At 41.8% G+C, this 16,449-nt stretch overlaps 1 protein-coding gene across 6 annotated transcripts in view; it reads right to left on the bottom strand.

Annotated features, from left to right (window-relative positions):
• dzank1 (double zinc ribbon and ankyrin repeat domains 1) overlaps nt 1-16,449 on the bottom strand; it is a 109,008-nt gene that overhangs the window by 49,889 nt on the left and 42,670 nt on the right. For all 6 annotated transcript variants that reach the window (XM_060831672.1, XM_060831670.1, XM_060831669.1 and 3 more), the window contains 2 exons: nt 13,883-14,047; nt 3,153-3,375 (listed from right to left, as the gene is read on the bottom strand). In XM_060831672.1, the coding sequence (XP_060687655.1) occupies nt 3,153-3,375; nt 13,883-14,047 (388 nt within the window). The remainder of the gene's footprint in view (nt 1-3,152; nt 3,376-13,882; nt 14,048-16,449) is intronic.

Below are 16,449 nucleotides of genomic sequence, written 5' to 3'. Positions count from 1 at the left end.
CTCTATCCACCCGATGCTTAGAGGAAGAATGCCTCATCTTCTGCCTCTGGACCCTCCAATCTTATGGCATCTATATGGATTTCACCAGTTTCCTCATTTCCCCTCTCCCAGCTCTAACCTTCCAACTCGGCACCGCCCTCATGACCTGTCCGACCTGTCCATCTTCCTTCCCACCTTTCCGCTCCACCCTCCTCTCCGACCTATCACCATTACCTCCACCTCCTGTTACCTATCGTATTCCCAGCTACCTTTCCCGCAGCCCCATCACCCTCCCATTTACCTCACCACCCCTTCAGCTCACAGCCTCATTCCTGATAAACGGCTTTTACCAGAAATGTCAACTTTCCTCCTCCTAGGATGCTGCCTGACCTGCTGTGCTTTTCCAGCACCACGCCTTTTTAAACATTACCCTATCTGAACTCAAGCTTTAGTGGAGGCCATCCAGTTCTAGTCACTCAGTAACTGCGAGTAGCACGGTTTCTTGAATGTTTACCGTACTGTAATTCCATTACATTTGGTCATTAGAATTTCACAAGCTTAGTGTCTCCATTCTTAACAATGCCTTTGCATCAGTGGAGCAGAAACTGCAAAAAGTAGAGCTGTGTTGCTAAATACATTAGTTATCAGCTACACTTAGCTTATAGCAAAGCCACATGTGGCCAACTGGAAGGCATGTGGCTAAGTGCATTTCTGATTAGTTTCAAAAATGCACAATATACAGTGCTGGCTATGATCGTAAACTTGAATGATGTTTTCTGCATTATAGAAAAGTAATGAGATGAAAGATATAGAGTGGGCAATCATTTTTGATCACAGAGCTCCTTACTGTCTTAAGTTAAAAATTACACAATACCAGGTTGTAGTCCAACAGGTTTATTTGGAAGCACAAGCTTTCGGAGCGCCGCTTCTTCATCAGGTGGCTGTGGAGTATAAGATCGCAAGTCACAGAATTTATAGCAAAAGTTTACAGTGTGATGTAACTGAAATTATATATTGAAAAAGACCTGGATTGTTTGTTGAGTCTCTCATCTTTTAGAATGAACATATTCATTTCGGTTCTTTCATATGTAAATTCCAGAACTTTCTTAAAGTTACATTCTCAAGTGAACTTTAACAATAGGTGCCATGCTGGCCCAGATAATGCACTGAAGATGTGAGGTGCCCTCTGTGAGGCTATCTGTGCCCCAATGTTCAGACTGACTAAATAAGGGATTTACAGAATCTAATGTGGATTCATGCAGTTTTTGAGCAAAATAAAATGAAATTCTACAAGTACAAATTCACCCCACAAACTTATATGCATGTGCGTACATGTAGGTGTGTGCACGCGATGGGGTAGGAGTGTCTGTGTGTGTGCATGTGGGTGTCTGCGCACGAGGGCGTATGTGTGTCTATGAGAGAGTGTGTGTATGCATATGCATGTGAGTGTGAGTGTAAAGGGGTATAAGTCTGTGAGTGGGTGCTCGTGGGTCTGTAGGGTGTGTGTGTGTGTGTGTGTGTGTGTGTGTGTGTGTTCAGCTGTAGTGTGACATGAACCCAAGGTCCTGGTTGACGCCAATCACATGGATACCAAACATGGCTACGAGCCTCTGCTCGGTCACTTTGCGTTGTTGCCTGTCCCGAAGTCCGTATTGGAGGATGGTCACTCAAAGGTCTGAGGTTGAATGCCCCGGAGTGCTGAAGTGTTCTCCGATTGGGAGGGAACAATCCTGTCTGTTGATTTTGTGCGGTATCCATCCATCCGTTATCCATTGCTGTATCATGCCTCAAGGCATCCTTGACTGCAGCGTATGACATAGACAACATTGGCCAAGTCACATCGGTACCTGCCACGCACATGGTGGGTGGTATCCTTGTTGACACTGACACATCTTGCAGCGTCTGAGATGTGTCAGCATGTCGACACAGATATCACGATTACATGTGGGGACAACACCCACCATGTAAGCGGCAGGTACTCATATGACTTGGCCAACGTTGTTTATCTCATACACTGCAGGCAAGAATGCCTTGAGGCATGGTACTTTGGTGAGACCGAGCAGAGGATATGGCAATGGATAAATGCACAGTGCACAACAATCAACAGACAGGATTGTTCCCTCCTGGTCAGTGAACACTTCAGTGGTCCAGGACATTCAACCTCAGACCTTCAGGTGACCATCCTCCAATGCGGACTTCGGGACAGGCAACAATGCAAAGTGTCCGAGCAGAGGCTGATAGCCAAGTTCGGTACCCATGGGGATGGCCTCAAATGGTTCCTCGGATTCATGTCACACTGCAGGTGACACCATTGCACTACAAACACTCCTACACATACATACATACATACATACATACACATACATACACACACACACACACTTCCACACTCACTCTAAGTTTGTGGGGTGAATTTGTACTTGCAGTGTTACATTTTATTTTGCTCAAAAAATGCACGAATCCATGTAAGATTCTGTAAAGCCCTTTTTTAGATTAGAGACAGGCTGAACATTGTGGCACAGACAGCCTCACACAGGACACCTCACACCTTCAATGCATTCTGGGCCAGCATGGCACCTATTGTTAAAGTTCACTTGAGAATGTAACCTTAAAAAAGTTCTTGAATTTACATATGAAAGAACCTAAATGAACATGTTCATTCTAAAAGATGAGAGACACAACAAACAATCTAGGTCTTTTTCAATATATAATTTCAGTTACATCACACTGTAAACTTTTGCTATAAATCCTGTGTCTTACGATCTTATACTCCACAATCACCCGATGAAGGACCAATGTTCCAAAAGCTAGCGCTTACAAATAAACCTGATGAACTACAACCAGGTGTCATGTGACTTTTAACTTTGTACAGCCCACTCCAAAACTGGCACCTGAAAATCTTTACTATTTTGGTTATTTAAATGTGGAAGCTATCTGTTCGGTCAGTAAACACAGGAAGTACATTTACCTCTGCTGTGTATATGTAAGCAAGGTCTTTTATGCTAAAATGAATGCATCGCAGCTAAAACAGTATTACTGTAGCCACACCTATGTTGACTCAGTGATTGTTATTGGACATGATAGTACAATTCTATGTTAATTAGGGCCTGCTTAAACTGAATGCTGTATCCTAGATACGTCTTGATTTCAAGCATATAAGCAACATTACGCACCCCTTCCAGGGCTGATGGCTGTTAGAAGGGGACGTCGATCGGTCATCTTCTGCTGTCTTTCTTGTTCCATTATGACTTCCATCTCCTTCTTCTCCAGCATCTTACAGGATGGGTAAAATAGACCAACTGTTTGGGTGCTTTGGTCCTTCTTAGATTCCAACCCAAGCCTCTGTAGTGGGATAGTCAAAGGTTGCCAGATTGGAGAAGAATGCAGATCTGTGGTCTTCAGGGCAAAAAATATAATAGAAATGAGATGATGTTTTGAAGGTCTTTAGGGTTTGTAACCATGAGAGAGAAATTGCAATTAATTGTGTTATAGGTCAATCTTTAATATGTACTTTTGAAATTCTTGTTCAAGCTATTTTAACAGAATAGATAACCGTTAGAAAAAAAAACTTGTATTTATATAGCATCTTACACAAGATTGCAATTTGCTTTACAGACAATTATGTATATGTGCAGCATTTGTTTTGTTGTAATCCAAGAAAGGGGACGGTTACTTGCTGATAATGACGAGAATAGCTATTTGGAACGATGTACATGGAGTGATAGGACGCTAAGAAAAACCTGCTCTCTCCTGAACAGTGTTTTGAGACATTTTATGCCCAACAATTAGTGCAGGCGAGGCTTCAGACTGACATTTTGCACAGAAGACAGCACGTCCAACAGGACAGCACTCCTTCACTGGTCTGTGCTTAACTCTTTGAAAACCGATGAATCCAAAACCTTTTGATTCAGAGCCACAGGTGTTAACTGATAAAGTTTCACACCTAAAATTGTCTTTGTCAATCTAATAAAACTACACTGCAACAGAGCCACAAATTACAACCAATTTTATTGCACCAAATTTGCTGTTAGGTCAAGTTAATCTCAAAATCAACTTTGACAAAGGCATGGCTTAATTAATAACATTAGACTTTAGACTGTATTACTAGACATACAACTGAAATGCTATATAAAACATATGGAAGCACTGATGATAACACATTCAATACTCAAGGCAATTTAAACCTGCCGTTAATGGACTTTGAGATAAGTGTATCATGGATTCCAAAGGTGAAAGATTAAATGGAAGTTGGATTGTAAACAGATTCTGTATTTAGGTGGTTAAAAAGCTTTTAACAAATATTACTCAAGGTGGCTATAGGTAAAAACTCATTTCAATGATTAGAGGCAACATTGTGCCAGCATTCACATAATTGAACTTTCCATGTTTACAGTAAGAAAAGATAAATACACAGATAGAAGTCAGGGCTGCTTTTTAAACAAATTGTGTTTTTGGATGAGACAAACTGTATAGTCATCGGCTGACAGTGTATCATTTTACACCGCCTAATCCAACTACCCCCAGCTCCCTCCAACTTTGCTGAACTTTATAATTAAAGCTCAACAGTAAAACTGTAGCACTGAGATTTATGCTTCCAAAAATGTCAGACCCTTCAGTAGATAACTATAAGAGAAAAATCAATGAATGCATTGCTGCCAAATGCAAGCTTGACCTGCCCCAAAGCAGTTATGCCAAAATGAGTGTGACTCTTAATAACTCAAGTCATCTAATGAGTTGTACATTACTGAACAGTAACTGATGCCAGGAGGTGAGATGAAATAAGGTGGGAGGAAGGCAGAACGGAGCATAGATAAGTTGAACTGACTGACTCATTTTGGTGCTGGAAGTTCTTTGCAATGTGAGTTTTTGGAGTTTAGACTAATCCAGCATTTGTCCACTTCCAGAACTTTTCCTAAAATTATTTCATGAGGTAAGCCTACTTGGTCAAACAAAAGCAAATGCAAAAGTGAAACAAATGAAAGTTGTTGCAAGTGTATTTTTATGCCTCTATCTTTTCTGATCTAGTGCAATAAGACCAGGAAGGGGACTTACTAAATCCTGAGAAAGAATGCTTTTAAAAATAAACTGTGTCTTTCAGATGCTATATCATTTGCATATTTATATGATTTAAAGTATTTTCACTGTTTGTAAAATTTTTCTTTAATGCTTTCTCAATTACGTCATTCTCTTCTTACACAGCCAACAAGAAACTAAACGTAAATTGCTTGAAACTGTAGTTCACTGATCTGTTCAATGTACAATATGATCGTAAAGTCTCACAATGGAAGTCTGTTTTACAGACAATTAAATAGCACAGGATAGAAAAACAATTCAACTTAGACCTGATACTGGTTTAGCATAATATGCAGCTGTTATTCAGACTCTGAAAATAATAACCAATTTTTTTTTAAACAAGGGAACAGTCTGCCATCCTGTGGCTTGAAATGGAAATTATCCATCAGCATTGTAAAACTGCGTTCAAACTATATATGTTTTCCATAATTGAAAGCTTTTTATGTCCATACCTATATATTAAACCCAATAGCTACGTTTGGAGTCAATTTGATATTTGCTGTTGTGTAGCAAGGCATATAAAAAGAACACTTTTCTTTTGTATAACTACTGGTATCACATGAAATAATTGCTGAACAGAAGTCAGCCATGACGCCCTGCAGGTGGAGAAAATGACTTTTTTTGTTTTCACACTGCACTTCATGAACTCAGGATATCCTAAAGAATGTTACAGCAGAAAGTGAGGACTGCAGACACTGGATATGTTACCATTGTTCCTTAGGCTTTGACTTTGCCAACAAGTCTGTTATGTGGCACATTAGCAAATGCATTTTGGAAGACCATGTGCAATGCATCAAACACAATACCCTCAGCAACCTTCTCTGTTGCCTTGTCTTTATATCCTCTTTAGTCACAAGAAAGGTCCCAAAGGACTGGAGAATAGCCAATGTTGTTCCTTTGTTTAAAAGGGGCAATAGGGATATTCCAGGAAATTACAGGCTGGTGAGCCTTACATCCGTGGTAGAGAAATTATTGGAGAAGATTCTTAGGCATAGGATTTACTGACATTTGGAAATATTTGGATTTATCAGTGATAGTCTCACAAACTTGATGGATTTCTTTTGAGAAACTGACATAGATGATTGGTGAGAGCAGGCTAGTAGATATTGTCGTTAAGGGTTTTAGAAAGGCCCTTGACATGGTCCCTCAAGACAGGTTGATAAAGAAGATGAAACCATACAGGATCTGCGGTGAGTTGGTAAGATGGATACAGAACTGGCTTAGTCATAGAAGACAGATAGTAGTGGTGGAATGGTATTTTTCTGACTGGAGATACGTGACCAATATGTTCTAAAAACACTCAAAAAGGATAAGAACATAATCCTACTACCAGCAGATAAAGGCAGAATAACGGCTATTATGGGCAAGATTGAATACATTCAAAAAGCAGAGAAATTACTTGCAGATACTGACACCAACCTATAGAGGGAGGATGACCTCATGCCCCAGGTAACTAATAGAATAAACAGCACACTACAGAACCTACAAAAAAAACCAGACTGATAACCAGGACAGACCCACAAAAGATGAAGCCAGTAGGCAACAACATCCCAAGATTTTATGGATTACCTAAGGTACACTGACATACCACTTAGACCTATTGTGGCACTCCCAAAAATTCCATGGCATAAACTGGCAAATGAACCCAGTAGTCAGAGGGAAATTGAGAAACAAACTTGTAAGGAGATCTCAGCTATCTGTAAGAATAGTAGGGTAGTTATGGTAGGGGATTTTAACTTTCCAAACATAGACTGGGTCTGCCATAGTGTTACAGGTTTAGATGGAGAGGAATTTCAAGTGTGTACAAGACAATTTTCTGATTCAGTATGTGGATGTATCTACGAGAGAAGGTGCAAAACTAGACCTACTCTTGGGAAATAAGGGAGGGCAGGTGACTGAGGTGTCAGTGGAGGAGCACTTTGGGGCCAGCGATCATAATTCTATCCGTTTTAAAATAGTAACGGAAAAGGATAGACTAGATCTAAAATTTGAAGTTCTAAATTGGAAAAAGTCCAATTTTGACGGTATTAGCCAAGAACTTTCGAAGGCTGATTGGAGGCAGATGTTTGCAGGTAAAGGGACGGCTGGAAAATGGGAAGCCTTCAGAAATGAGATAACAAGAATCCAGAGAAAGTATATTCCTGTCAGGGTGAAAGGGAAGGCGGGTAGTATAGGGAATGCTGGATGACTAAAGAAATTGAGGGTTTGGTTAAGAAAAAGAAGGAAGCATATGTCAGGTATAGACAAGATAGATCGAGTGAATCCTTAGAAGAGTATAAAGGAAGTAGGAGTATACTTAAGAGGGAAATCAGGAGGGCAAAAAGGGGACATGAGATAGCTTTGGCAAATAGAATGAAGGAGAATCCAAAAGGTGTTTACAAATATATTAAGGACAAAAGGGTGGTTAAGGAGAGAATAGGGCCCCTCAAAGATCAGCAAGGCGGCCTTTGTGTGGAGCCACAGAAAATGGGGGAGATACTAAATTAATATTTTGCATCAGTATTTACTGTGAAAAAGGATATGGAAGATATAGACTGCAGGAAAATAGATGGTGACATCTTGCAAAATGTCCTGATTACAGAGGAACTGTAAGTGCTGAATGTCTTGAAACGGTTAAATGGGATAAATCCCCAGGTGTACCCGAGAACTCTGTGGGAAGCTAGAGAAGTGATTGCTAGGCCTCTTGCTGAGATATTTGTATCATCGATAGTCACAGGTGAGGTGCCAGAAGACTGGAGGTTGGCAAACGTGGTGCCATTGTTTAAAAAGGGTGGTCAAGACAAGCCAGGGAACTATAGACCGATGAACCTGACCTCGGTGGTGGGCAAGTTGTTGGAGGAAATCCTGAGGGACAGGATGTACATGTATTTGGAAAGGCAAGGACTGATTTGGGATAGTCAACATGGCTTTGTACGTGGGAAATCATGTCTCACAAACTTAATTGAGTTTTTTGAAGAAGTAACAAAGAAGATTGATGAGGGCAGAGCAGTAGATATGATCTATATGGACTTCAGTAAAGCATATGACAAGGTTTCCCATGGGAGACTGATTAGCAAGGTTAGATCTCATGGAATACAGGGAGAACTAGCCATTTGGATACAGAACTGGCTCAAAGGTAGAAGACAGAGGGTGGTGGTGAAGGGTTGTTTTCCAGACTGGAGGCCTGTGACCAGTGGAGTGCCACAACGATCGGTGCTGGGCCCTCTACTTTTTGTCATTTACATAAATGATTTGGATGTGAGCATAAGAGGTACAGTTGGTAAGTTTGCAGATGACACCAAAATTGGAGGTGTAGTGGACAGCGAAGAGGGTTACCTCAGATTAAAACAGGATCTGGACAAGATGGGCCAATGGACTGAAAAGTGGCAGATGGAGTTTAATTCAGATAAGTGCAAGGTGCTGCATTTTGGGAAAGCAAATCTTAGCTGGACTTATATATTTAATGGTAAGGTCCTAGAGAGTGTTGCTGAACAAAGAGACCTTGATGTGCAGGTTCATAGCTCCTTGAAAGTGGAGTCGCAGGTAGATAGGATAGTGAAGAAGGCGTTTGGTATGCTTTCCTTTATTGGTCAGAGTATTGAGTGCAGGAGTTGGGAGGTCATGTTGTGGCTATACAGGACATTGGTTAGGCTTCTGTAGGAATATTGCATGAAATTCTGGTCTCCTTCCTATCGGAAGGATGTTGTGAAACTTGAAAGGGTTCAGAAAAGATACAAGGATATTACCAGGGTTGGAGGATCTGAGCTACAAGGAGAGGCTGAACAGGCTGGGGCTGTTTTCCTTGGAGTTTCGGAGGCTGAGGGGTGACATTATAGAGGTTTACAAAATTGAGGGGCATGGACAGGATAAATAGACAAAGTCTTTTCCCTGGGGTCGGGGAGTCCAGAATAGAGGGCATAGGTTTAGGGTGAGAGGGGAAAGATACAAGAGAGATCTAAGGGGCAACTTTTTCGTGCAGAGGGTAGTACGTGTATAGAATGAGTTGCCAGAGGATGTGGTGGAAGCTGGTACAATTGCAACATTTAAGAGGCATTTGGATGGCTATATGAATATGAAAGGTTTGGTGGGATATGGGCAGGGAGCTGGCAAGTGGGACTAGATTGGGTTGGGATATCTGGTTGGCATGGACGGATGGACCGAAGGGTCTGTTTCCATGCTGTACATCTCTATGACTCTAAAAAACTGAAACATCTTATCTGCGGATGAAACACTCCATACAATCATCACAGGAATTCCTAGACAACATCAAGAACATAACCATAGACAAGGACGAAGCAATGGTGTCATTCGATGTAACGGTACTATTTACCTCAATTGACAAAACCCTAGCCAAAGAGACAACAGCCAACCTCCTGGACAAACAGAACAGACGCCACAACGGGGAACCTATCAACAACGATAGCATACTAGTAGACCTGTGCTTGACGACACACTTCACATTAAGCAGCCACATGTATGAACAGATCAATGGATGCCTATGAGCTCACTTATGTGATGAAGCTGCTCTTTTAACAAGGTTATGTTGTCTGTGGTAATTTTTTTCGGAGAGGTGATAAATGACACAGGTTCTGAAAAATCTGGGATTGGATGGATTTTAGGGCAATTTGTTGACAGCTAACAGATACTGCCTCAGGCAGAAAGCTTCCAAGTTTAAAAAAAAAGTATCATGAAAGAGGAGTGGCCAGTTTTCCTTGCTGAGCTGTTCTCTAGTTTGGTTGTAAAGCAGCAGTGAGTGTGTGCATGTTTATGAGGAAAGGCTGCTGGACTCACTCTCTCTCTCTTTCTCCTCCACCCCCCCGCCCCGTGACTTCTCTCCTGTAAGAACCTGTTTGATTTTTCCTTTTGTGCCAAGGGGTGTTAATGGGGATTGTTGAAGTATTTTGGAACAGCATCATTAAGTTGGGATAGTCTGTTGGGTTTGCAGATAGGATAAGTTATTCGGTATTGTGCTTTCGGTCCTTTGTGTTTCATTCCGTAACCCTGTAAATTGATTCTGTTTTGTTTAAAACTAAATGGTCTGACCAGCTGATTCTTTCATGAATATCCACTGTACACCTGCTTAAGTCAAATAGCAAAATTAGGGTCTGGGCTACCTTCTTGAAATGTTTTGAGGGGTCTAGCCTGGTCCATAGCACCCATCTCCGGGCTCATAGCAGAAGCAGTGATGCAAGAATTGGAACCAACAGCCCTCCCACAAATCCGACCCAAGCTCTGGATCAGATATGTTGATAACATATTTGTAAAAATTAAGAGAACAGAGATTGAGAACACAAACTGGATTATCAACACTGTGCTCACAGGGAACAAGTTTATGAGAGAGGTGGTAACCAACAACCAACTCCCATTCCTGAATGTGATGTTAGAAAGAACACAGAACGGTGAGTGCACAACAAAAGTCGAACAGAAAAGCCACACACACAGACCAGATCCTGAACTACAACAGCAACCACACAAATACACGCAAGAAAAATTGCATTAGGACCCTGCAAAAAGAAAAAGAACACCTCTACAAAGTCTTTGCCAAGAACACATATCCCCACAACTTCATCTGCAGATACCTAGCAGATAAACAACACAACGAGGACATGCCACGACCCAATACACTAGCCACTCTACCTTACATTAAAAAAATGGCAGAACTAACAGCCAGACCTCTCCAACTACTCGGATTCATGACAGCCCATAAACTGGCAGACACGCTCAGACAATAACTAAAGACTCGATACCTATCATGTGCAAGACCAACGTAATTTACAAGATTCCATGCAAAGACTGCATAAAACACCATATGGGACAAACAGGCAGACAACTAGCAATCCTCATCCATGCACACCAACTAGCCACTAAACGCCATGACCAGATGTCCCTAGTAGCCACACACATAGATGACAAGGATTACAAATTTGATTGAACAGTAATAGGACAAGCTAAACAGAGGACAGTGAGAGAATTCTGGATGTAGGGTTGCTCGCTGAGCTGCAAGGTTCTTTTCAGGCATTTCTGTACTGGACAAACAGGCAGAAAATAAGCCACCAGGATACATGAACATCAACTAGCCACAAAAAGACATGACCCACTTTCACTAGTATAATTACATACGGATGAAGAAGGACACCACTTCGACTGGGACAACACATCCATCCTGGGACCAGCCAAACAGAGACACACATGAGAATTCCTAGAAGCATGGCATTCCAATTGGAACTCTATCAAAAACACATTGACTTGGATCCCACTTACCACCCCCTGAGAAAAACAGGTAATGACATCACCATAGCAAATGATGTCACCACAGGAAATAACATCACCGACCCAAGGAAACCCAAACACATAAATAGAAAGCGGGCTACACTACCAGGGCTTCATCCGGAGGCTCACTGAAGATCTTATCTAGTATGGTGACAAAATGTCTGAAAATGAACTTTCCACCTCAGCGAGCACACCTACATCCAGAACATCAACCTGAGCTGCAAATCTTCTCAAAACTCACTAGCCAGATAATTTCTAGAAGCATGGCACTCATCCATGGACTCCATCAACATACACATTGATCTAGACCCGACATACTGACCACTGCAACGACTGACCGGAACTGGTAACCCGAAGCAGCAGGAACGGAACCAAATAAATTCCAGAGGACACAGTACAGCAGTGCTTCACAGGATGCTCCTAAGCACTGACAATGTCACCTGGACAGGGGATTAAATGTCTGCAAATCATCTTCCAACTTCTTTTCAAGAAGAATGTAGCATTTGCAATTCTCTAATACTTTGGTACCACTCCTGCAAAGGATTGGAAGGTGATGGCCAATGCGTCTGCAATTTCTACCTTTACTTCTCTCAATATCCTTGAATGCACCTGGGTCCAGTCCAAGTGTCTTACCAACTTTATGTACAGCCAGTCTAATATCTCCTTTTTATCAATTTTTAATTCATCCAATATCTCAACGACTTGCTCTTCCATTATGAGTTTGGCAGGATCTTCTCCTTTGGCAAAGACAGCTGCAACGTACTTATCAAACAAAATAAAAGAACTGCAGATGCTAAATAAAACTGAAATAAAACCAGAAATAGCTGGAGAAATTCAGCAGCTCTGGCAGCATCTGTGGAGAGAAAACAGTCAATGTTGCAGGTCCAGTGACACTCTTTCAGAATGCATTCTGAAGAAGAGTCACTGGACCCAAAATGTTGACCCTGCTTTCTCTCTAAAGAGAGAAAAAAAACTGCAGATGCTGGAATCCAAGATAGACAAGCAAGAGGCTAGAAAACACAGCATAGCAAATAGCATCAGGATGTGGAGCAATCAACATTTCGGGTTTAACCCTTCTTCAGGACTGGGGGTGGATATAAGGGGAGCTGCAGACAAAGGGGATTGCAGGGCAGAGTGGTGAAGTGGTGTTAGGTGAAGAAGATAGGTAGAGGGTATGACCTTGTTGGTCAATGGAAGGAATGAATCTAGAAGGTGGCTGGGAGGAGTGGGGGGGGGGCGGGATTTAAAATTGGAGAACTCAGTGTTGACCCTTCTGGGCTGTAGGCTGCCCAGGTGGTAGATGAGGTGTTATTCCTCCAATTTGCAGTTTGATTTGTTGTGGCAATGGAGGAGGCCAAGGATGGTCATGTTGGAAAGGGAATGGGAATGGGAATTAAAATGGATGACAACTGGGAGTCCGGTCAGCCCCTATGGGGCTGGCTGAGATGCTCAGTGAACCATTCCCTAAGTTAACATTTGGTCTCCCTGATGTCAAGAAGACCACACTGGGAGCACCTGATGCAGTAAACTAAGTTGGAAAAGGGGTAGATGAATCTCTGTCTCTTCGAGAAGGACTGTTTAGGGTTCTGGGTGGAGGTGAGGGGGGTGGTGTTCCGGCATGTCTTGCACCTTTTCCTGTTGCAGGGGAAGGTACCTGGTGGGGAGAGTGGCGCAAACCAAGTACTGGTGAAGGAAATGGTCCTTGTGGAAGGCAGAGAAGGGTAGGGAGGAGAAGATGCTCTTGGTGGTAGTGTCCAGTTGGAGTTGGTGGAAGTGTTTAAGGATGATGCATTGGACGCAGAGACTAGTGGGCTGGTAGGCAAGGACAATGTTTTAATTGCATGGGGGGGGTGGTTTAGAGCAGTGGAACGGGGTATGGAGGTGGCGCAGTGGAGGGCTGTCTGGATGACAGAGAGAGGAAAAGCACATTGTTTGAAATAGGTGGACATCAGGGGTGCTTAGGAACGGAATGTCTCCTTGTCCGAGTAGATGACACGGAAGCGGAGGAATTGGAAGAACAAGATGGAGTTCTTGCAGGATACTGGGTGGGAGGAGGTGTAGTCCAGGTCATTCTCTCTAAAGAAGCAGCCATACCTGTTGGATTTCTCCAGCTTTTTTATGGTTTTGTTGCAAAATACTCATTTATTGTTTCAATCATGCCCGCCGCCTCCATGCCCATATCCTTCTTTGATATCTAATCAACCCTACTCCCTTCTCTACTTTTTTGAAATACCTACAGTTGACTTCTGAATTGCCTTTTTATGTTAGCTGCCAGTTCCTTCTCATAGTCTCTTTGTTTCCTTCCCTCTTGAACTTTTCATGTTCAGCTTGTTATAAATGAGAGGGTTCAAAGGTAATGAGAAGAGTACTACATAATACATTAATTTTCTTTCTGATTGTTTTCAGAACTGGTCTGGGGGTTAAAGCTTAATTCTTGAAGACTACGAAGCAATTCTGCAGGGCTATCGATCCTGAGTGATACCGATATGGGGGTGCAGTTAGTTTTGGGCTTCAAATGAGCCAGAAAGAAATGCAGGAATTTGGTCAGTGCTGATGATGAGGATTATTTAACAGGACCTACCTCCGCCAGAACTGTGGATTGGCCAGCACCAAGAAGTGTACTGTTGTGTGAATCCATCCGCACAGGGGGTTCCAGGTAAAGGCCGCAGCTTCCACAGAAACGAGCATATGGATGGTTAGTTGCTCCACACTTTGAGCAGCTGAGGTAGCTCATGGGAGGACCAGGCTATAACAAAATAAGAAGGAGCGTTTATTTAGTCTTTTCCATGTTCTCATAACATCTCAAATCACTTCACATTCAAAGAAACAGTTTGAGAGTTGCAGTCAATATTACAATGTAGGAAACATTGCAGCTAATTTGCACACAGCATTTTTTAAAAAATGGGATGGTGGTACTTGAAAGATTAATGTTCACCAGAAAATCTGGAAACGTCTTTTTTTTAAAAGATCTTTTACAGCAACCAGGGAGTGTAGTCACAGTACTAATTGCACACCAGCATGAGTGCTCTTACTGCTGGAGCATATCACCTGGACTGGAACCATTCAGATCAATATCTGGGACATTGAGTTTCTGCAGCATAAGCACCAGCAATCATGCTGAATTGGAGTTCGCAAGCGGCTCCCTCCACAGATGTTGATTGAACTGCTGATAGTGACCAGCACTTTCTATCTTTTTTTAAGATTGCCTAAATCAGGAGAGTTAAAAATCACACAACACCAGGTTATAGTCCAACAGGTTTAATTGGAAGCACACGAGCATTGCTTCGAAAGCTAGTGTGCTTCCAATTAAACATGTTGAACTATAACCTGGTATGGTGTGATTTTAAACTTTGTACACCCCAGTCCAACACCGGCATCTCCAAACCATAAATCAGGAGAATGTAGCACATTTGTAGCTTAATTGCCCAAGTCTATTTGAAGTAACGCTTCATCCAAGCATCTTGGCTAAGCTTCTCTGACCAAGGAATCAACTTCTGCAACAGGGAAATGAGTAAGAATCAGAAAGGATATAGTATTAAGAAATATTTTTTAAAATTAGCTTATAAATACATCTGGAAAATGTTCATAAAGCACTTCACATAAAACTTGATAGGAAACATGTTACTGTCGCAGTCTTCAAGCAGTTGCTGGACTGTCTAATGTCCTCAGTTTAGCAAGCATTGCTGCAGGCGACTGATGGAGTATCAATGGCAATAAGTCTATAGGCTGCACTTAGCAAGGTGTCTTGGCTATTAGTTTTGCCTTTTCTCTTTCTGAGATCAATTCCATAATCAGGCAGTGCAGCAATCTAGAATTCCATAACATCATCAATCATCTACTTCCATCCATGCCACTTTAACTCTTGTTGCACTCTCTGATTTCTAGATATACCTATTGACCTGGAGTCTGCAGAATAGGACTTGGAGAAGTGACAGTTGACTTGAAGAAGCACCAACACATAAATATAAAGCAGCTTAGAGGGATCTGTGCCCAATGAATCACAGAACACAAAACTGAAAAAGGACAGCAAAGGAGAAAGCTTGGCTCCAAGCTACGTCAAGGAGATCACAGAGGGCAATACTGGAAGTCCAATCCACAAAGAAAAGCTGCAACTTTCCACACCATGGAACCACATAGTAGGAATGAAAATACATTTGAGAGCATGAAAGCTTGGATTTCTGGCTTATATTATGTTCCAATATTGGACATCAGCAAACAGTATTTTACCAAGTTGCAGTGGCAATTTGTAAGAACACCTGCAGCCAGACTCTCAGGAGGCTATACAGCAGTCACTCTCATGCACTCCAGGTTGTGTAAACCTTGCTTGAGCTGTCCATTAGTGTGTTCTGTCATAGCTCCAGTGATCCTGCCATTCAGGTTGTATGTGTTCAGCTGGTGGAAGGGGTGTGGATTGTGCTAACATGGGGCAGGTGTAAACTACACTGACTTTGACTTAAGGACCCAGCTTTGGATGTACTGAGCTCAAAGGTTGTGGTGGGAGGCCATGTTAATTCACACAGCATATTGGTGCCATGACTACTTGCCAGTAAAGAGGGTAAGAAGCACTCGCCAGTTGAAATTTGAGAAGAACCCTTTAAATTTAACTTCTTCCTTGGATTAAGAAATTGAAGGATAATCTAAGTAAGGTGTTTTAAATTGAGAAAAGGGTACAATGAGGTTGATGCAGAAATGCTACTTCCTCTGCTGGGAAAATTCAGACTCAAGAGAACATAACTTTAACATTACAGCAAAGCCATTTAAGAAAAAAAATTAGAAAACCTTTTCAGGCAAATGACAATAGAAATGTGGAGTTCTCCTGCCTAATATAGTGTGAATGTTAGGACAATTGGAGTTTAAGGCTGAGATTGATAAAAGATTTGTAAAGCCACCAAGTGAAAAAAGACATGAAGGTACAACTCAGCCGATGATCTAATTGAATAGTAGAGCGGAATCAAAGGGCAAAATGATGTTCTCATAAATGAAGTTGGAGGAATTTATTTTTTGATTTGGGACAACTCTTGTCTTGTATTTATTAAAGGTAAGGAATTTTAGAGCTGAAGAATAAAAGCTCTTTTTACATCTGAAGCCCAAAATGTGTCAGATATTTTCAGTTCAGGTAGGGAACAGATTAACATAGAGGAATGGGAT

This window comes from Hemiscyllium ocellatum, chromosome 10 (genome assembly GCF_020745735.1).
Source record: "Hemiscyllium ocellatum isolate sHemOce1 chromosome 10, sHemOce1.pat.X.cur, whole genome shotgun sequence".
Taxonomy (NCBI): Eukaryota; Metazoa; Chordata; class Chondrichthyes; order Orectolobiformes; family Hemiscylliidae; genus Hemiscyllium; species Hemiscyllium ocellatum.
This window is presented reverse-complemented; position numbering and strand designations above follow the sequence as displayed.